The following is a 23245-nucleotide window of genomic DNA, read 5'->3' as shown; positions in this document are numbered from 1 at the left end:
CAAGACATGCTATCAGATACACATGAGATGCACTGTTATTCATTTTGACCGTTCAATTTTTGTTGTCTGCTGACAAGATTTTAAAAGATCTTTATAGCAATTTGTGACATAACATTAACAGAGCATCAGCAATATCATGGGGATATTAAATGATAACAAAAACAATTAAATAATAATCTAGAGTCCCCACTGTCTGCATTTATATAAAGTATGTGGTTCCCTGAATATTGCATAATTCAACTAAAATGAGACACAAAGCATTGTTTTATGTATTCAAAACAAAATTAATCTGCAAAGGGGAAATGTGCCCCTTTGAAGGTAAAGTGTACCACTACATTTCACATGTCGCCCACTCAGTGAGTGATCAATGAGCCCTACTCCCCACCCTTAGACACCAAACCTACTCAGACATCTTAGACACTGTAGTTAAAAACTCAAGAACCCAGGAGTTGCCTTATCATTCCACAATAGCTTGTAGTTTAACACTGCAGTCTGCTCAGTATTGGGTTCAGGGACCTTTAGAGTATTGGTGACAGTATTAATCTCTTTGCATTAATGAGATAAAAACTCAGCTTGGCAAACTCTTTGTTAGGGAACTGCAGGGGAGCTGTGAGTAGGACCTTTTAAGAAAGAACTAGAGAAAAAAGTAAAGTTTGCAGCTCAGTTTGAAATAACCACAAAGAAATAATGACTAAATACTTCACGTTACTATCGTATTGAATATTGTAAAATTGTATGTACTGGTGTTTATAATCTAGTGTCAAACATGTCCTATATTTAGTTAAAGTTTATTCAATTGTGGTCACAGTATATCACATAATACATAAAATTAGTCATTGTGCAGAAGAAGACAAGTGTATACAGAAATGTACCCTGCACACATAAAATAAATCAGGAAGTTAACAATACAAAGTCAAAAACAAATATAGAAAAATGGAAATAATCAAGAGAGAAATAAAAAAGAATTAAATTAGATTAAGACAAAACCTGATGGATTGTATTTCACAAATTGTAATCTTGGTTATTGAAATATTTATTTTCACATATTTACATCCATCCATTCATTTTCTTCTTTCTTTTCTTTGGACTGTGGGAGGAAGAGAGAGTACCCAGAGAGAACCCACGCAGGCACAGGGAGAACATGCAGACTCCACACAGACAGATCCTATGCTTGAGCCTGGAACCTTTTTGCTGAGAGGCAACAGTGCTAACCACAGCACCACCATGCCGCCCCCCATTCAAATGTCATTTTTGTTAACACAATGAAAAATTAAAATAACGGAATACTTCATTGTTATACTGTTGTTTGGGTGACCTACCACTTTCTAGAGTTTGATAAAAGCTGCTTTAGCGTAAACTGAGGGTGAGAACCCATTGATGCAAAATGTACCATGAGTTAGAATTCTCCCCTGCATATAGTAATACTCAGAAGTGAACAAACATTTAAAGCTTTATGGCTAAAAAGTAACCTGCTATGGGTATAAGAAGTGTCTTAAAAGAATGTTTTAAACATAGGTCGCTGATGTGTGCTGACAATACGTTTATACTATATTATTATTATATCTCAAGCATACATTTTTCTCCCTACTGTCAAACCTAAACTCATGCTTGTAATTCAGTGTCACATGAGGCCCTTGAGACTTACGGAAATGTTGAATCAAACCTAGAAGTCAGTCTGCTGCCTTTAAATGACACCTGGCTCAACATCTTCAACCCCAAAAAAATGTGAAAATGTTTTTGGAAAGTGGAAATGTGCATGTCAGAGATCACAGGATGCAAACATCATAAACATGCTGTCTAAAAATAAACTCTATTGCAAATATTGTGCCATGATCACACACAAAGTGTTGGGTGAGGAGACATACCAGCTGCAGCCAGGCGTTTGTGATCAACACTTGGTTCTTTTCATCCTGGGGGGGACAGGAGAAGGAGAGCATAAAATCAGCAGCCAGTAGATGTTGTTTTACAAAGTCATTGAGAATATTCTGCACGTATGACGGTAAAGAATAAACATGTCAGCTGTCTTGACTGATTATTGAATTTTAATTTAGCACAGAACTAATGTTTGACCATTTTAAATAATGCAGAAACCATAAATAGAAAGAAAAGGAGAAACAGACAGACAGGACATCATGACAAAAGAAACTCAGAGGCTGCAGTTGTATTTTGACAAACTTTACAAAGGTCAGCTCAGTGGTCGGAGAAAGAGGACAAAAGAGGCAAGATTAAAAAAAGTACAGAGGCGTGACATAGAAATGAAAAATGACAGAAGCAAAGTAGACAGAGGCTGAGATCAGAAAAATATAGTGATAAAGTGACAGATGAACGTTTGAATTTAAATGTGTTTAACAGAATCCTGCATGACAGTGATGAGTTGTGCTCCTTGTGTTCCGCACTGGTACACTGTGTTCCTGACATGTTAGTGTTCTCTTACCCGTGAAAAATGTGTTTGACAGTGAGAGCAGCTCACAGCAGCATCTACTACATCTGTTTTTTTTCAAGGATTAGTTGCTGTTTTTTTATAGAATCACGGAAGGGACTTAGATACCCATGACTGAAGCTGGAACAGCATTTCAGGTTCAAGGCTCTGAATATGAAATTGACTGTGTTAAAAATCAAATCATGAAATCAATTTGCTCACTCTGTTTCTCTCTATTTCTCATTGATAATATCTAATTTGATTTGATTTCAAAGAGTTTTATATTCTTCATAGTTTTTAGTTATTCTTTTCAGTGGTGAAACCTGATAATCGGACCTGCTCTAATGCTTTAAGAGGGTCAAAGAAATTTACATTAATGGTCCCATCCATCCATCCATTTTCTACCGCTTATTCTGTAGGGGGGCTGGAACCTATCCCAGCAGCCAGTCCGTTGCAGGGCCATTGGAGCCATTAGTGGCTCAGCATCTTTTTTTTTTTTTTTAACATTTGTATTTTAATTTTATGTATGCAAAGAATCAGAAAAGCAGTTACAATGACATCATCAATACAAAACCTTGTGCTTACAAAGATGAAGTGGACAATTTCCACAACCAATCCAAAATGGAAGGCCTGAAGTTAGAAAATAATATTAGCTGGCTAGCTAACGTTAGCTAGTTAACGTTAGCAAGCTGGCAATATTTAGCACCATCAAATAGTTCAAACAAGGTCAACAGCTGTTATAATGATGGTCACATGATTTAAAAGATTAAAATCAACTCTCTGTATCAATGTGAGATAGAGTTACATAAATGAACAGAACATTACTCACTGACTGAAAATTGAAAAAGCACCAGACTTTTGTCCAGAGCTTGGTTCTAACGTTATTTGACAGCACTTTTTAGGGCCTGAGCCAGAAGGAACTTCTGGCAAAGACTCCATTATTTTTGCACTTTTTTTTTCTTCTTGCAATCAACACTGCCCAGAGTTTATCTGCAGGAAATAAGATTCACACATTTGATGCAGTTTGGTGAGACGGTGCAGACACACTTGACACCCAGAGAGGTGAGCAGGTTTTGGACCAAGTTGAAACTTGTCAAGTATTTGAGACAGAAAATGACAGAAAGCTGTGGTTGTGTTCTGGTTTTGCATGTTTTAGATTTATTGCCCTCCCAGTAATGTCTTATTTCCAGCTCTGCTCTTCCTCAACTACTGTTTAGTGTCATATTTATTTTGCTGACTACTTCATTGACATGTGGTAAAAATGTCTTGTGTTTCCTGAAATTAACTGAGTGCTGCTCAGTAAAGTTGACATGACTTGAGATTATATTCCTGCTTGGTCCATTTCAACATTCTTATCCTTCCTATCACTGGAGATAAAGTATCAGTCAGGGCTGTACTTGATTAGTACTGCATATAGTACACATCAGTCACTGCCATTACACAGTGGAATGGAAGTTTTTTTTGTTTTTTTAAAGCCTGTCCTGTTCAGTAGCTGGGGCAAGCAGCATCAATGTCCCTGGTGCCTTGTTGTACTGAACCAGTTTTATTCTGCATAGGAGGAATCTGATAAACTCCTCCTATTGCCATTTATGTTTAATTTTATTAGGAATGGTGTTGGTTCATTGATGAAGCTACCGGACTGAGGCTCAGGAGTGGACAGGAAGAGAGAACAGGGACAGGACAGCGAAGACAAGGGGGAGTGGCTCAGCATCTTGCTTAAGGATACTTAGACATGGTCACTGGAGGAAGTGAGAATACAACCAGCAACCATTCATTTGCTAGACAACCATTCTACCTCTGAGCCATGTCGCCCCTTTATCTAGTGCACAATATTTCAAACAAAATGAATCATTTTATAATGTTGTGTATCAGTTTTGTCACCATCAAACAAACCAAACTCTGCCCTTCCTGTGTACTGCAAATTGATTCTCACACAAATCATGGCTTCTCTCTCAACCTTGCTCCATGCTGTAATTTTATCTCAACCTGTCTTCTTATCTACCCCTCTTTTTGCAATTGCTGAAAGTGAACAGCCGTCTATTGTGTGCTTCACTAAGCAACATTTTTCTGTCCCTTTGCGGTGACCATCCGCAAGCAATTGTTGAGATTTGGCATTGTTAAAGACTGCTGTGTTCTGTATCTATTCTGTGGCTGACCTCTCTTTTGTGGTGTTTCGTGGGATTTTCGATCAGCCACAATGGTCAGTATCAGCCTTGTCACACCCACTATAAACCCTAATCTCCACATAAATCTGCTCTGATTGGTTTTATAGAAACTGGCAAGGGATTGATGGACACTGTCACATTCTGTGAAATCGCTTTAACTGTGTTTTATTGCAATTCATGTGATAGTCAAAGAGAAAACATGTTTTCATTTGACTCACTGTAATCCTCATGTACATGGTGTCAGAAATGGCTTTTCACTCATGATTCATTGAGTTTTTTCTTGTCTAGGGATCAATGAAAAAGCTTCCTTTTGCATCTGATTCTATCCAGATCACTGCATCTGTGTTTCAAAGATACTGAATCAACAAGCTGAAGAGAAATCCTGATTCATTTCAGAATCATCTGTTGTGCTTCCAGCCCCCAGCTTCACTTTTCATCCATGATATGAAGGATGAGCAGGATTCTCTTGTGTTTTGACAGTTCAAAAGATGTGTTTAACTGCATGGAGAGGATGGAATACTTGCTTTGGCTCAAGCACAATGACATTCCCTCCATTTGATGGAATAAAACATGAAACCAAGCAGAGAATTACAAACTATAATGAATGAAGCAGAAATTGTTTCTGCCTTGGAGCATCTTCATCTTGGGGAGCAGACATTTTATCGACTGCCTTCTTCTTTTTTATTTTGTCTCCCTTGACCAATTACTGCTAATGTGCTAAACTAACCTTGGAGGTAGATCTATTCAGTGAAGTAAAAATGGCTGTGCTGCTATATAAATTTAATAGGAATAACAGTAAGTAATGATTGAGTAACAAACATTGCCGGGTGGTGCTCAGTCAACCAGCCGCTGGAGAAAACAGGCAGGAACATCCACTGCCACCAACGCAGGAGCAGCTAGCAAGACCCCTGAGCAGCTCACCAACTACATTGGCAGCAGCTGGCCAGGTTCAACAGCAGGAGCAAGATGTTGGGAGCTACTGCAGGCCAGGCGAGGAAGGTGACCCCAGCCTCCTCTTGACCAATTCAAGACATCTAGCATCTCAACTTGGATGACAAGCCTACCGTTGAGAACTACTTCTGTCATGAACCGGATGTGCGGAATCAAAGATCCGAAAAAACAAATTGAGGAAAAGGAGAAGACGTTTGCCTGTCAGGAATGCCGTGGAGCAGACCCGGAGCAGTAAACACGTATGAACGATACCATCAGCGGGTAGGAGACCAGGCCCCGGTCATATGCCAGGGCTGTGAAAACGTTGGACGAACGGTTGCCCACCGATACTGACATGGACATTTTGGAGCAACAGCTTACTACATTTTTACACAGTAAGGATATATCATTATCCAATACAGACATTCAGGCATGCCATCCTCTTCCTCAGAAACTTAAAAATACCAATACTGCCATACTCATTGTCAAGTCAAGTCAGTTTTATTTATGCAGCGCCAAATCACAACAAAATCTATCTTATCTCATGACACTTTACAAGTAGAGCAGGTCTAGTACCGCTCTCCTTCTATAAATTTACACGCAACAATTCTCCATGAGCAAGCACATCCTGCAACCTTCCTTTTAACAGGCAGGAACGTCAAGCAGATCCAGGCTCAATGGGGACGGCCTTCTGCTTTGGTCGGTTGGGGGAAAGAGAGCAGGAGAGCGGGGCAGAGATAAAGAGAGAGAGAAAGGGGAAAGGGAAGAGACTGATGGACAGACGGGGACGTGAGCAGGTGGTGCTACGGGTGGAAGCTTAAGCCTCTTCAGGTCTGTAGCCTCCTTCAGCAGCACCCGGGATCTGGGATGCAGGGAGCCCGAAGGCTCCGGAGAAGACGAATTAGTAATACATATGAGTATGATTTATATATAACACATATAGGAGGACAGAGAGGAAAGGGAGGACAGAGAAGCCAAGTGCACCATGGGAGATCCCCCGGCAGTCTAAGTCTATAGCAGCATATCTAAGGGCCAGCCTAAGCAGCCCTAACTATTAGCCTGATCAAAAAGGAAGGTCTTAAGTCTGCTCTTAAACATAGAGAGGGTGTCTGCCTCCCAGACTGAAACTGGGAGACAGTTCCACAGGAGGGGAGCCTGATAGCTGAAGACTCCCATTCTACTTTTAGAAACTCTTGGAACCATAAGTAACCCTGCATCCTGGGAGTTAAGGGTTCTAGCTGGGTAATAGGGGACTATGAGCTCTGTCAAATATGAAGAAGCCTGATTGTTGAGGACTTTGTATGTTAGAAGGGTCACGGGGGCAGCAGCCTGAGCAAGGTAGCCCACACTGTCCTGTCCTCAGCCACGTCCACCAGCTCTTCCGGGGGAATCCTAAGGCGTTCCCAGGCCAGCCGAGAGATATAATCCCTCCAGCATTTCCTGGGTCGGCCTCAAGGCCTCCTCCCTGTTGGGCATACAAGGAACACCTCCCAAGGGAAGCGTCCAGGAGGAGGAGCCTGATTGTTGAGGACTTTGTATGTTAGAAGGAGAATTTTGAATTCTATTCTGAATGTGACAGGGAGCCAATGCAGAGAAGCCAGTACAGGAGAGACATGGTCTCTTTTACTAGTTCTTGTCAACACGTGGGCAGCAGCAATTTGGACCAGTTCGAGAGTCTTTAGGGACCTACTGGAGCAGCCTGATGGAAGGGAATTGCAGTAATCCAGCCTGGAAGTGACAAAAGCATGGACTAGTTTTTCTGCATCTTTTTGAGACAGGGTGTGTCTGATCTTAGCAATGTTATGTAAATGAAAGAAAGCAGTCCTAAAAATGTGCTTAATGTGGGAGTTAAAGGACAGATCCTGATCGGAGAGAACTCCTAGGTTCCTTATGGTAGTACTGGGGGCCAGGGTGATGCCATCCAGGGTACCTATCTCATTAGATAGGGTGTCTCTAAGATGTTTTGGGCCCAGCACAATAACCTCAGTTTTATCTGGGTTTAATGAAAGGAAATTATGGGTCATCCAAGTTTTTGTCTCCTTTAGACAGGCCTCCAGTTTCGTCAACTGATTTGTTTCATGTGGATGCATTGATAAGTGCATGGAGTTGGGTATTGTCTGCATAACAGTGAAAATCAATCGAGTGTTTCCTAATAATGTGACCTTGAGGAAGCAAGTATAGGGTGAAGAGGATTGGTACAAGCACAGAGCCTTGTGGAACACCATAACTGACAACAGTGGTTTCAGAGTTTATCATTAGTTAGTATGAACTGAGACTGACCTAGTAAATATGACCTAAACCAATTTAGTGCAGTTCCTTTAATACCAATGACATGTTCCAGTCTCTGTAGAAGGATATGGTGGTCAATAGTGTCAAAAGCTGCACTAAGATATAATAAGACCAGCAGTCCCTCATCTGATGCTAGAAGGAGGTCATTGGTTACTTTGACTAGTGCTGTTTCTGTGCTATGATGAATCCTGAACCCTGACTGGAAATCCTCTAATGAGCTGTTGCTGTGGAGAAAGTCATAGAGTTGTTTAGAAACTGCTTTCTCCAGGATTTTGGAGAGAAAAGGAAGATTTGATATTGGTCTGTAGTTGGCCAAAGCTTCTGGATCCAGGGTTGCTTTTTTTGAGAAGGGGTCTAATTACTGCTACTTTAAAGGACTGTGGGATGTAACCAGAAAACAGCGACACATTGATCATGTCCAAGAGAGAGGTGCAAACAAGGGGTAGAGTCTTTAAGCAGCCTAGTTGGGATGGGGTCTAGAAGACAGGTGGAGGGTTTAGAGGAGGAAATTATTGTACTTAGCTCATGAAGGCTAATGGGAGAAAAACTATACAGACTACACTTTGCAAACAGAAAATACAAAAATGCACTCCTCAGACAAGAGAAAAAAACTCAAAGGAACAGACATTTGTCTACATGAGAACCCAACAAAGATAAATGCAAATTTGCCAGATGTGCCCACTTCCTAAGAAAGCAAAAAAAAAAAGTCAACATGGACCACCAACTGCAAGGGATTCATTCAGCTGAATAGGTCACAGTCTGTCTATATGTGTTGGCCCTGCAATGGACTGACGACCCGTCCAGGCTGTACTCTGCCACTCACCCAAAGGCAGCTGTGATAGGATCCAGCCCCCCCACGACCCTTAACAGGATAAGCAGTAGAAAATGAATGGATCAATAAAATGGTTCACCAAAGGAGGCCAAAGTACTATTTACAAGACACATCGAAGAGCTGGACAACTACCACTGACTGCAGCATCGAAACAAGGTATGAAAAACTGTCAAATTGACCAAACATTAGCTATATCTGTTTGAAGTGTGACTTTAATACTTACAATGATTATAGACTCTGATGAAGAGAATGACTGTTTAAACTACATAACAGGGAATGCAATGAACGATGATGACTGTAATCAGTTCAACTTTGAATCATTTCAATTTACAGATGATAATCTGCATGACCATGAAAAAGTGATCTGAGAATAATTTTCTTAACAATCTAAACACTAACTGCTGCTATTATTCAGAAGATCAGTTTAACACGAATGTAACACAAAGTCTACTCCTGGAACCGTTACTTTATCGTGCTGGAGGAATTTGAGTGTCCTGAGGACCCGAGGAGCTATGTTGTCAGGGAAATTTTGCCCCTGGTAGGGTCTCCCAAGGCAGATTGGTTCTAGGTAAAGGATGACAAAGACTGGTTCGGAAGACCCTTCATGGAGAAGAAGAGAAGGAAACTTTGTACTGGGCACTGCCCTGGAGCCAGGCCTGGGATAGGAGCCTGTGCACGACCTGGTGGCTGGGCTTTCGCCCTTGGGGACCAGCCCGAAATGGATATGTGGGTTCACCCCCCAGAAGGGTTCAGTGCAGTGTGGATTGGACAGCAGACCAAGGCAGGGGCCTTGGCAGTCCCCAGCTATGGAAGCTGGCTTTTGGGACATGGATCTCTGGCAGGGAAGGAGCCAGATTTGGTGCAAGAGTTTGAGCGTTACCAGCTAGATATTGTCAGTCTCACCTTGACACATGGCTGTGGTTGCGGAACCCGAGTCCTTGAGAGGGACTGGACTCTCTCCTTTGTTGGAATTGCTCTGGGTGAGAGGCAGAGGGCCTGGGATGGGCTTTCTGATAGCCCCAGACTGTGCTTGTACGTTAGGGTTCACCCCTCTGGACAAAAGGGTTGCTTCCCTGAACCTTCAGGTCGGGGAATGGGTATTGACAGTTGTCTGAGCTTATGCGCTGAATAGCAGTTCAGAGTACCCACCTTTTTTGGAGTCCCTGGGAAGGGTGCCTGATGGTGCCCCCACCTGGAAACTCCATTGTCATTCTGGGGGACTTCAATGCTCATGTGGGCAATGACAGTGTGATCTGGAGGGGTGTGATTGGGAGGAACGAAAACCAGAGTGATATTCAGTTGCAGTGTTTCCCTAACTTACACCATGGTCAAACACGAGGATGTCCATCGTTGCCCATGGCACCACGCTTCTTATTTGTATTAAATCCTCTTAAATCTACAAGAAAAGTTTCAACTCATTTATATATGTGTATGCAAGCCACTGACCCGCAAAGAACTCATTGATAAGTTATAACCTGAGACTGATTGTTTTCTCATTGGACGACACTAACTTACAACGAGTGGTGACCCGAGTAACAACTGTATTAAACATCCTAAAGATGCATCATCATCATCATCAACTTATCAAGTCACTACACAGTGGGCCAAGCAGTGTGCTCTGAGGCAAAAACTCGAAGTGTGGGAGGAGTTCGGTGAGGCCATGAAGGGTGACTATTGATCAGCTCCAAAGAGGTTCTGGCAATTGTCCGTTGCCGGATTATGACCATGTTCCCAGGGGCATCCTGTGGGCGTACTCTATGAGTATGAGCTGGATGGCCCCTTACTAAGGGCCATTCAGTCTTTGTACAGACGGAGTGAGAGTCTGGTGCGCATTGCTGGCAGTAAGTCGGACTTGTTCCCAGTGAGAGCTGGACTCCGCCAAGGCTGCCCTTTGTCACCGGTTCTGTTCCTAACCTTTATGGACAGAATTTCTAGGTGCAGCCAGGTGGTGAACAGTGTCAATTTTGGTGGCAGGAGGATGTCGTCTCTGCTTTTCGCAGATGACATGGTCCTCTTAGTACCATCAAACCATGACCTCCAGCGTTGCTGGGGCAGTTAGCAACCGAGTGTGAATCAGCTCGGATGAGAATCAGCACCTTAAAGTCTGGGGCCATGGTCCTCAACCAGAAAAGGGTGGCCTGCCCACTCTGGGTCAGGGGGGAGGTCCTGGCTCAGGTGGAGGAGTCAAAGTATCTTTGGGTCTTGCTCACGAGTGCAGGTAGGATGGAGCAGGAGATTGACAGGCAGATTTGGGCGGTGTCCACAGTGATGTATGCGCTAAACCAGTCCAGAAGAAGGAGCTAAGCCAAAAGGTGACACTCAATTTACCAGTCATTCTAAGTTCCAACCCTCATCTATGGTCATTAGTTTTGAGTAATGACTGAAAGAATGAGATTGTGAATACAAGCAGTCCAAATGAGTTTCCTCCGCAGGGTGGCTGGGCTCAAGAGATAGGGTAAGAAGCTCACACATTTGGGAGTGACTTAGAGTAGAGCCGCTGCTCTTCCATGTCAAGAGGAGTCGGTTAAGGTGGTTTGGGCATCTGGTGAGGATGCCTCCCTCGGCAGGTTTGCCAGGCATGTCTAACCGGTTCTCGTGGCCAACCCAGGACATGCTGGAGGGATTATATCTCTCAGCTGGCCTGGGAATGCCTTGGGATATCCCTGAAAATGCTGGTAAAGGTGGGTTGGGAGAGGGCGGTGTGCGTTTCCCTGCTGAGGCTGCTGCCCCATGACTGGAACAACCGGATAAGCATTTATTGCTGTGAGGCTACAGTGCTAACCACTGGACCACCGTGCTGCCCAAATAAGAATACCTTACATAGAGATTTCATAAAGAGTTGAACTATAGAAGCAGAGACTAAATACAAAAGACAACAAGAAGAAAATAGATTAGCTAACATAATGAGGATATGTAAGAAGGATTATAACAACATATTAGATAATAATAAACATAATATAAGGGGTATATGGAAAGTATTAAACAGCATTATCAACATTACCATAAAATATAAACATCTCACAGTTTTTCACATATATGATATATGATAAAACCTTAAATGAAATGAATAATGTGGCAAATGACTTTAACAATATTTAAGTGTGGGACTGAACCTGGCTGAAGAGATCAGCAGCTCCCTGCCAGAAGATTGTGGATGGAAAGTTGGGGATTTCCTGGACAATAATCCTAGCTCTAGGTTTCTGAGTGCAACAATTGAATAGGAAATTATGGATATTGTCAGAAATTGTAAGTGTAAGATATCCACAGATTGTAATGGTATTGACATGTCTTTAATTAAAGATGCCAGAATTGTAAAAAAAAAAAACAATTGTAAAAAAAAAATAAAAAAATCACTTATATTTGCAACTTGTCTTTTAAAACTGCTGTTTTTCCATCAAAAATGAAAACTGCGAAAGTCATCCCATTATATAAAGCTAGAGATTGTCATCAATTTGTCATCAATTTACTAACTACAGGCCGATATCACTACTTTCTCAATTTTCTAAAATATAAGAGAAGCTACTTTATAAGTGGGCCTGATCATTTCCTTTAGATACACAACTTGCTTATAGAAAGTCAATATGGTGTCAGATTTATTGGATGACTACCATGGCATTAATGGAGTTGATAAAAGAAATCGCAACTGCTCTTCATAACAAGAAATATAAAATAGGAATATTTATTGATTAAAAAAATCTTTTTGCACCATCAATCATCATATATTACAACAAAAAATGGAAAAAATATTGCATTAGAGAATTGGATAAAGACCTTTTCAGGAGGTAGGAAGCAGTTTGTGCAGATAGGTGAATTCAAGTACACAAAAATAAGCCTTGCCTGTGGAGTCTCGTAGGGGTCAGTGTTGGGTCCCAAACTGTTTATTTTATAAATAAACAATATATGTAAGGTGTCAAAATTATTAAAATTTGTGTTGTTTGCAGATGACACGAATATTCTGTGTTGTGGGGAAAAATTGCAGCAGCTCCTAAAGGGAATCACAACTGAAAGGGGTAAATTAAAAATATGGTTTGATTTAAACAAATTATCATTTAATTTGTACAAAAATAAATTTACATTGTTTAGATATGAGAAAATAAACGTACATGTAAATGTCAATCAATGTGTTAAAATTAGGTGATTGCACCATGCAAAAATGACAATCAGTTAGAGCAGTTTTTCATGGTGGACACAAGACCTCCCAAACATGGGCGACGATCAATTAAGATCTTGGAGCATGTTGGGGTGGAGGTCTGACTCCATACCTCAGCTGCATAATCATTGAACACAAAGTGTTCTAGTTGTTTGTTTTGTTTTTGCTCAAATCAAAGTGTTCATGGATTACAGAGTGTACGGTTGGATAAAGAAGCTCTTAAGAGTTTCTTAACATATTTTTGGTTGTTTTTTCTGTTGTTAGCCATTGGTCAAGCGGGTCACCATTAGCTTTAAGCCAAACATACATAGCTGGCTCTTTCTGCATTATTTTTGCTGTAGTTTGTTACTGTAGCTGTTGTTCGCTGTCAGCCACCATCAATTTCCAGCTTAATATAATTGGCTAGCTCTTTCTGCACTCTGGAGTCATAAAGAAGTACGGCAGGAAGAGAAAACATCTCTGTGAGCTCAAGAAAACTGTTTGGGAGACCTTGAAAGGCAAAGACACTTTTTGGTTGAAGTATTGCTTAAATTATATAAGATTTTTTAAGTGTATATCCTGTAAGTTTCTAAGTTTCACATGCTAGATACGGTACACGGTGTCCCTTTCGATACTGGAAGGTGACCGTCCTGTGCTTGTCCAGTCTGTGAGTGTACACAGTTATTCATGGTGATGAACCCATGTGGGCATCAACCTGCCCCAGTTCCCTAGTTTGAGAGTTACCCAGATGGAGGAATCAAAGGCCACATAACAAACATGCATGCATGCATGCATGCACGCTTGTGTGCGCGGGCACACACACACACACACACACACACACACACACACACACACACACACACACACACACACAAAAAGCTTTGCATTATTAACAACTGCCCAGTTAGCAAGAATTCATGTGGTTTTAGTAGTTTATCCATTATATATGTAGTGAGCAAAAAATGTAGTTATAAACACTGCAAACAAAATTATTACTTATATACATACAATAAAGATAATCAACGAATGGCTTTAAGATTTCTACTTCCAATGAGACTCTAAAAAAAGGATGGTAATATCAACTAATAATTTCCACTTTTAATCTCATCATATGCTTTTAAATGACAACCTCATGTTCTCTTGAGCCAGCCCAGCAATTGTGTCTTTAAAATGTTAAAAAAAAAAAAATTTTGTTTTAATTTAAGTGTGGGAAGTTTTACTATATTAATAATATAATGGGAATTCTATAAAGTTATCACAAGGAGACATACACATCTTGTGACAGGGCTGGCTCACAGATGTGACTTGGTGTCGGCTGGGGTTTTTTGGATGAGCGCTTCAGCGATGAGACGAGGCAATCAGACAAGCGGTCATGTGTGGGTTTGTAAGAGCAAAGGTGCATGAAATGGGAATAGTAGAGGACACAATGTGTTGTGTCGACACAAAATTTTAAAACCGCCCGCTTCATGTACAAGGTTAGACATTGCTTCTGTTTCTCTCCTTGTCTCTTGTTGTTTTCGCACTTTTTAATTTCTAGAAAGTATTGCTCAGGGCAAACCAGTCATGTGACCACCTGTGACACTCATGCAATCTGTGCATGCACTATTCTTTGCTAAATTTTTGCACATTTGGGCAATGGGCATTAAACACATCACATTTTGGTAACATTTTAAGAGCACATTAATACTATATCCTTATGCGTGTTTGTTATAAGGATAAAGTAATGCTTGGTTATGCTGTTCATGCACAGTGAACAATTACCTATCAATCAAATAATAATTTATTATTTGTCTTCATGTTAACTTTATAGGTTATGGCAAAGATAGAGGGAAAAATTTAGGTAAGGAGGGTAAGGGTGACACCAATTAAAAAAAAGGGGTGACAAAGAACATTAATAAATATTTACCCTCAATTATACCAAGTAAGGCTTATGTACAAATAAGCATGAACTAACCATACTCTTCTTGTAAAGTGTTACTTGCACTTCAATAGCTTCACTTTTGTATGACCTATCTTGAGCAAAATGACATATTCCACCACAAGCCACACTGAACTAAAATAGCTTTCTGATTGTAGAGTTGAAAAACAGGGCCCCATCTTAAGTACAGCACAAACGTCTTTGCTAATTTCAAGCAGGAGCAAATGACCTTTTCACGCACCCTCATCCATTCTTTCACCATCAAATAAACTTGCGCTCCATCTGTGCCGGGAGGTGTTTAAGTATGTTAAGTAGGTGTGGTCTGGCGCAACAATGGTGCATTGCAATTTTGGGACACCAGATAATGTTAGCGCAATAGAACAAGAAGAGGTTGGTCTTTGGTCAGTGGTGTAATGGGTGAAGTGCCATTTAGAGGGAACATCAATCACATGAGCAGGAGTGTGGTATTACAGTGGGGTTCTATCAATGCCTGAAAAACAATGTGGCCACTTTTTGCCACCTCCTCACAGGCCTGCTTCCCCTCAGTAGCTTTGATGGATTCCTGCTGCTCCCTTATGTAAACATAAGATGCACTTGCGTGCCTTTACCGAGCACATGTGGAGGTCTGTTTCTTTGGATGGGAAGCTCTCACTTCTACATCATAGAAATCATGTGCCAGTGAAGAACTTAAGTGGCATGTCCTTGCAAAACCTGGGCTTTAAAGGAATGAAATGTGACAATCTGATTGGTTTGATTGATGTCACAGCTGAAAGACATCAATGAATAATTTAGTCTCTAATGACTTGCTCATTGCGCCGTGGTTTGCTCTGTGACTGCATGCCCTACTAAATACTAAACTCAGGCTGACTGCAGTGCAAACACAAAGTGTCTTTGACTGACCTGCCTGACACCATACAATGCATAAATATGGCCCACAGTGTTCAAGGGAATACAGTGTGAGTAGTGGTGGAAAGGTGCTGCGTGGCTTATGCAGTATGGCACGACATGGATGTGATGCATGATGAGCTGCTTCAAAATAAACAGGCAAAAAACAGTAAATAAAATAAACCTCAATTTTTCTGAATGTTTTATTTTTTACTAAGTCAGCAGTTCCTCTCTGAGCAATGAGTCTTTGTCATTGTCATCATCATCGTTGTCATCCTCTGAAATACCAGTTTTACACTCTGTTTGACAACATAGGTGCATTAAGTTGGCTCAATCATTGAGGCCAGATCCTGGGCGGGCTGCCCAAATAATGTCTCAGAAACACTGTTATACTTGAAAATTTGGAGAAATTTAACAATTCCCCTTATTGTAGAGAATAATGGGTAACACTTTAAATTAACACACACATATTCATCATTAATTAGCCAGTAACTAACATAATTAATTAATTAACATTAACATTAATTAGCAGTTCACTTGTTAGTTAATAATGTAAAAGGTATGACCATATTCCACTCGTAACAGACCAATAACTAAGACTTAAGCAGATATTACTTCCTATCTACTGATTATTACTGGTATATTAAGAGGCAATAAGACACAAATTATGATCACAACAGGCAATACATAGTTCTGGCCTTATTATGTAGCGGTTCAAAAAGAACAGCACTTCACCATGAACAACACCCAGATAGCATGGCCTGTTCTTGTGGAATGAAATGCAAACCTACAATGGTTAATACTGCATAAATACATATGAATTAATCCAGTATAAGTGATAAAATGCTCCCTGTTCTAAAGTGGAGTGCTTTTCACATTAAATTAATGAGTAGTTTACTAACTACAAGGAGTGTAACGGTACATGTTTTTGTATTAAACCGTTTCGGTATGGGGTGTTCAGTTCAGAAAAAAGGTGTACCGAACGAGTTTCCACACGGACACATTAAGTAGAAGACCACATATGTGCACACCGAGACACTACAAACAGCGGCTTTTACTAGCAGTTCAGCCGTGCAAATATTAACAACACCGGCTGCAGTCAGACTACTATATGTGCTGGCCAGTGGACATCATGGCTAATGCCGCCAGCTTTAGCAATAAACCAGAGCTTGAAGATCCCCCTGCATCCTTAAGATCTCCCGTTTGGGAACACTTAAGCTTTGGTTTTTTAAATATAAAAACGGACTCAGAGAGGTGGATAAAACCAAAGCAGTATGTTCCTGTTAAAATTGTGTTTGTGTATGTGAAAGAAATAATTGTTTATTCAGAAGTACAGTTGGTGAATAAAGCCCAATGACTTCCTTGTTGTCCATATAGGTTTTTCAGGTAACCAGCCAAGACCAGAGGAAAATGATTTTTTACACACAACCTCACAGAAAAAAAATGGTATTGCTCTTCAGATACTCTTAGCAAACCATCTCAAGGCAATAGCTTCAAATTTACTGTACAGACATGAGGATGCTATTGATTTTCAAATCAAACTCAAAGCAGGACAACAATAAATTGTTTTCCCCAAAAAATCCTCTGAAGAGGTGAAAAAAGGTATGATTTTTCAACAGTGAGGTTTAATTTCTTTTGTTGACTGAGAAAAATGAAAAAGGATTGGGGACTGGAAAACAAAAAGCTTTTCAAAAGATGAATATTTTAATATGGTTGGGTGCTGCCACTGGTGGCATGACAGTTTGGAATTGTTGGAATGGAATACACTAGTCACTAGATAAGTCAGACGGTGCCTTTAGTATTTAAAAAACAAAAAAATATCCTGAAAAACACCAAGCATGGAAAAAATTTCCAAATGAAATTTCAATTGAACATGCCTTACCAATCTTAGACCATCAGCAACGTTCTTGTCCTTTACCTCCTGTCTTATAACAATCTCACATAATGACACTCACCACATCAATGATCTGTAGCAGTGTGAGACCAAGTTCCACAACAATGGGTGCCGAGTCATTTTGGACAGGTCTCTCCAGCCGATTGTAATTGACCATTAGGTCATGATACAGCTTCCTCTGGTAAACACCGCCATGACAACCTGGGGGGGGGGGGGGGGGGTGGAGGTAGACAAGAGGTAGGTAGGGTGATGATGAAAGAAATGTTGGGAGAAGATGATGAAGAAATATGAGTGATATTAAAGGACATTACAGACAAATAATCAAAAGGGGAACGGTAGATAGGTAATGTCCAAAAAAATATGGTTGGAAGGAGGGAAATGAGAGGGTGAAAAAGAGTAGGTTATATACTCAGAGAGCAAATACTTCTGCCGAGGAGGCTACATGGATACACAATAGGAACACAGTATCATCCAAATGTGTAAATTTCCCACCAAATGCCAAAAATAAGTCTTCCAGACAACAAATCCAGGGTAGGATCCATACAGACTTTATAATCAAACTACATTCAATTAAGAGACAATTAAGATAAGATAAAATAAACTTTATTCCTTCAACTGTTTCATATGGATCCAAGAAATTTGATCAAAATTCATCTATGACATGTCAAGAAATGTCCTAAAACAATCTTCAGGATATAGGATCTACTATTTGATTCAGATTGACTCATATATTAATCTATTGTTCTTTTTCAGGCACAGTGTGAGTTGACAGAAAATGTTGTGATTTATATTGTACTGCAGAATGCAGTTCCTGAAAGAGGCTGGCATTGATGCTGGCATTTTAATACTTTCTACTCGAAGACTTGCTAGTTTTAAGATGCCAGAATTATGCATGCTGTGTAAATGAGCGAGTTCAAATTTTAGTGAACACATTTCGTATATTTACAAGACATTATTTTCTTTGCAGTTTTCTGGTCTGGATGTATTTTCCATTTTTGCCCACTTATGAAACAGAGCAGTAAGCACTCCACTTAAAATCACTCCAGTAAATGGTAAATATGTTAGCAAGCAAGAAGATAAACAGCCAGGTGCCTCCATTTAGTCTTGTTGCTGGCCTCTGAGCAAATATACAGGCAAGTCCAATATTCCTGCTACTTTTAAACAGTTTCCACCTACTCCTGAGGAATTATCTGTCTCTAGCAGCTAAATACTCCAGCAATTCACTAACTAGGTTTGGATTTCATCTAGTGTGCAGGAAAAGCTATTTATAACAGATGGATTTTCAGCTGCGGGGCGGAATGACTTGGACGTAGAGTGGCCGTCTAGCAACCGAGGGGTCGCTGGTTTGATCCTCACTTCCCCTGGTGACCATGTCAAAGTATCCTTGAGTAAGATACTGAACTACTTGTCATGATGGCCCTGCAACAGACTGGTGACCCGTCCAGGGTGTACCCCACCTTTCATCCAGTGTCAACTGGGATAGACTCCAGCCCCCCCACAACCCTTAACGGATAGGTGGCATAGAAAATGGATGGATGGATGGTTTTTTTAGTTGCCTGCTGCCATTGGAATGAAGCAGAACAAACAATGAGCAAAAAGATCTCTATTGTATATGGGTGACTCTTTCCATGTTAAACGTTGTTGTTATAATACTACCGACATGCCATTGATTGTCATCTTGGCACTGTGCAATTGAAAGCTGTTTGTACCATGATTGTGTCATGAGATCAATGAACTGAATCAGCAGTAATCTCAAACTTTTTTGTTCATTTTTTCTTTTATTAATATTCATGCTTTAAAATTAAATACTTAATAATCACATAAACCACATTCTGCTGTGGTCCCATTAATATTTGGTTTTAAAGTCTACAATTAGCACTGGACTCTTCACTTCTGATTTTACAACTCAAATTCTAGCATGCACCTGGCTGAGCAAAAGAGACATACAATCAGCAACAGTAAATATTTGAATTGAGCAAAACAAAGGTGGTCAAATGTCAGAGCCTCAAGAGGGTGTTGGTAAGTAGATCCATGGTCTTTGTCCGGAGTTCATCACTTCAAATGCAAATGGAAAGCTGAAGCGCTGCAGCAGGGTCTGTTGTTGCTGGATATGAAAATAACTGATTTTTAAAAACAAGTCTGAACGAGAGGAATAACACAATACAGTTGCTTTTGAAATCATTGGTAATGTTGTAAGAAAACTGATCTGCTCATGGCAAGATTCTCTGATGGCTGATGTGTATAGAGGTATTATTGTACATTTATTATTTCCAAATGCGTATCTCACACTGTGTGTAATCAGATCTGTGTGCGGATGTTTTGCCATTTATGTGTGCTTATCTCAATTTGTATGTGAATCAAATTTGTGTGTACAGATTGTTTTACACACACAAATCTGAACAGGACACAGACTTATTTCACACACAAATCAGTCAGGAGCTCTCGGTTGGCTGTTACACACGTGACTTTTGGTACATTTCTGCCACAGCAGATCTGCAAATGCGTATAGCGATCTGTCTGTGCAGTGAGTTGTGTGTCTGTAAGAAAAACACAAAAAAAACCCCAACTTGTCTGTGCTTGTCCTTTGCCCTGAGCTCAGGTTCACATGCTCAGGCTGCCCTAATCGGCGTGTAGCCCCCAGTCATTGTCACTGACTGCTTGGCTGGTTAATAGTTTCTCACTTAGGTAAAGTTAGAAAGAAATTAGCAGTTTACATTTTTGTGGTTCAATAAATCATAGGTTTTCATTACGCAATAGCCAGTTCTATCTAACTGTAGTAAGGTAGACAATAAGCTACAGCGCCCGAGACAACCGTCTACATCTAATTTATTTATTTACATGGACAAAAAAAATATGTGTATTTTACGTACGTGCATACGTACTATGTGCATTCTGCTTTCAGTCAAGCATCACCTGGATACAAAGATAACTATCAATGGTTTCATTGGCTCATCTAATTTTCCATTATTTTTTATTGTTGAAAAAAAAACCAATAGCTTCACTCTAATTGCGCCTAGTAATACATCGGGGACCTCCCTTTCAACATACTACACCTGATAAAAATGGAAAACCCTATCTATAATTAATGTACTACAGTAATTATGGCAAAGCTAAATTTGCCTATTTCAAATATATTGTTATTGGGAAACAATTTCAATAACTTAACTCGTATCGAGGCTACTGCTTCCTAATTCACTTCACACGGGTGGGCGGCATGGCTCAGGGGTAGAGTGGCTGTCTAGCAACTGAAGGTTTGCTGGTTCGATCCTCGACCACAGTGACCATGTCAAAGTGTCCTTGAGCAAGATACTGAACCCATAATTGCTCCTGATGAGTAAGCTGGCACCTTGCATGGCAGCCTTCACCATCAGTGTGTGTGTGTGTGTATGGGTGAATGAGATGACACTGTAAAGTACTTTGAGTGCCGCTAAGGTAGAAAAGCGCTATATAAAATTGAGTCCATTTACCTCTTCACACATCTAGGGCCATCCTATAAACTTACTACACTTGATAATTATGGGAAAAAGTGGCTTTAGAATATAATTTCATTGGGGAAAACAATTTAATAACCTCGTTCTTCTTGAGCTTACTATTTCCAAAACCACTCCAGACATTTGGGGCCTCCCTGTCAACATACTTCACCTTTCTTCTAACTGTCTGGCCCCATGGATGCAGGTACAGGGAGAACATGCAAACTCCACACAGAAAGACCTTGTGCACTAGTCAGGACTTGAACCTGAAACCTTCTTTCTGTGAGGCAACAGTGCTAACCACTGCACCACCGTACTGCCTGGCCTTACATGTGTGGAGTGAATTTAGAAGCAGTGGGCTCAATAACAGTGACGCCATTGAATATTTTCGCCACTTAAAAAATATCATAAATAGGCAGAGACAGATTTTCCATAATTATCAGGTGTAGTATGTTGATAGGGAAGTCCTCGATGTATTGCAGTGAACAGTCAACAGTGAAGCTATTGTTTTTTTCTATAATAAAAAATAATGGCAAACATTCTGTGCCAATGAAGCCATTGTCATTTATCTTTGTATCCACTTTCAGTTTTGAACTTGACGATGGTCCCTGGACACTTGATGGAAAGCAGAATGCTCATAGGGATGCATTTAATTTGTCTATGTAAACGAATTAGATGTAGACTTTTTTTTTTGAGTGAAAACCGTTTTATAGCTTATTGTCTACCTTACTACAGTTACATAGAGCTGCTTATTGTGTAATGAAAATGTTTCACCTACGATTTAGTGAACCGCAAAACGCAAATCTCCCAATTTCTGTCTGTAAATTTCTGTCTAATTTACCGAAGTGAGAAACTTTTAACCAGCCCAGCAGGCAATGACAATGACTGGGGGCTACGCACCCATTAGAGCAGCCTGAGCCTATTAGCCTAAGCTCCGGGCAAAAGGCAAACACAATTTTTTTTTTAATGGACACTCAGATCGGCGTGCAAAAAACTCACTGTACGGATTTACAGATCTGTCTCGGCAGAAGTGTACCAAAAGTCATGTGTGCACAAACAGCCAACTGAGAGCTCTCGACTGATTTGTGTGTGTAAAATAAATCTGTCCATATTCAGATTTGTGCGTGTGTAAAAAAAAAAAATCTGTGAACATTTTAAGATTTGTGTGTTTTTTAAAAAAAAAACTGTCCGTATGTACTTTAGTGTGTGTGTAACAAAAAAGTCTGTACACGCAGATCTGATTACACACACACTGATTGAGATGTGCATTTGCAAATAATAAAGGTACAATAATAGCTCCATAGATGTGTTTTGACTTTATTGAATTATCGCTGGAGACTGGAGATTTGCAACAGCGCAAGCTGCAAAAAACAATTGACTTCCCCTATAAGAGAACAAGATGAAGGAGAAACATAGAATATGGTTAATGACTGATTAAAGAGCTGAAATGTGGTTTAATGAGTGCACAGACTGTAGTTGGGTCAATAATGTGAATACCTGGATATTGTATGTTCATCTAATTTCTGTAGCTTTTCAGTAATACTACTTTTTATTTAAGAGATTCAAAGCGCAAAACACATAACATGGATAAGCTAGTGGTGTTTAAATTGCCATTAGATGTAAAGACAAACCACTTGTATTTTCCGAGGCTTGATTTGTGTTAAGCAGTATGGGCGTCACTATGACCAATGCCCTATCAAAAGACATAGTGCCTTTGCAGCGCACAGCAGTGAACTGCTGCACTAGTTTGACCCAAAAGCAGTGGTGGCCAGGACACGTTATTCGATAAATTATAATATGAATGTAAAACAGTCTTAGGATGAGGTGAGTGACAGCAGAGCACTATCGGTGTTGAAATGCCACTCAACTGGTGGAGGCAACAAGACTTAGCCCTGCTGGGGTCTGAACTGGAGGTGTTGTGTGACGCTCCAAGAAGCAGCTGAGTGATGGAGCATCTTTGCAGAATACAGCGTGCTGGTCCAAAGCAGGAAGCAGTGGTGGCTGACTGACTTCCAGCACAGAAGTCTGTAAATAAAGATTGTTTGAATAAAATAGCCTGAGCAAAATAGATCCACACCACACTGAAGTCATTAAGCTATTTTGAAAAGTGAGATATTTCAACTGTAAAATTCAAATTCAAAGCAGCTTTTCTTTCATTTCTGTTTTTTTCTATTTTTATTCATTATCAACTGTTTTGAGCAAATTTTGACATAATATACATGCAATAAGGATCATCATAAAATAATCACTGGTGGTATGGTGGTGCAGTGGTTAGCGCTGTCGCCTCACAGCAAGAAGGTTCCGGGTTTGAGCA

General features: G+C 40.3%; 1 protein-coding gene across 1 annotated transcript in view; it reads right to left on the bottom strand.

Annotated features, from left to right (window-relative positions):
• LOC147256952 (neuronal acetylcholine receptor subunit alpha-7-like) overlaps window positions 1-23245 on the bottom strand; it is a 76077-nt gene that overhangs the window by 31103 nt on the left and 21729 nt on the right. The window contains exons 2-3 of the mRNA XM_086210659.1: window positions 17523-17662; window positions 1866-1910 (exon numbers count right to left, since the gene is read on the bottom strand). Of these exons, the coding sequence (XP_086066785.1) occupies window positions 1866-1910; window positions 17523-17662 (185 nt within the window). The remainder of the gene's footprint in view (window positions 1-1865; window positions 1911-17522; window positions 17663-23245) is intronic.

Source organism: Aulostomus chinensis, chromosome 8 (assembly GCF_037954235.1).
Source record: "Aulostomus chinensis isolate RoL2024-O1b breed Wild chromosome 8, RoL_Achi_v1.0, whole genome shotgun sequence".
NCBI lineage: Eukaryota > Metazoa > Chordata > Actinopteri > Syngnathiformes > Aulostomidae > Aulostomus > Aulostomus chinensis.
This window is presented reverse-complemented; position numbering and strand designations above follow the sequence as displayed.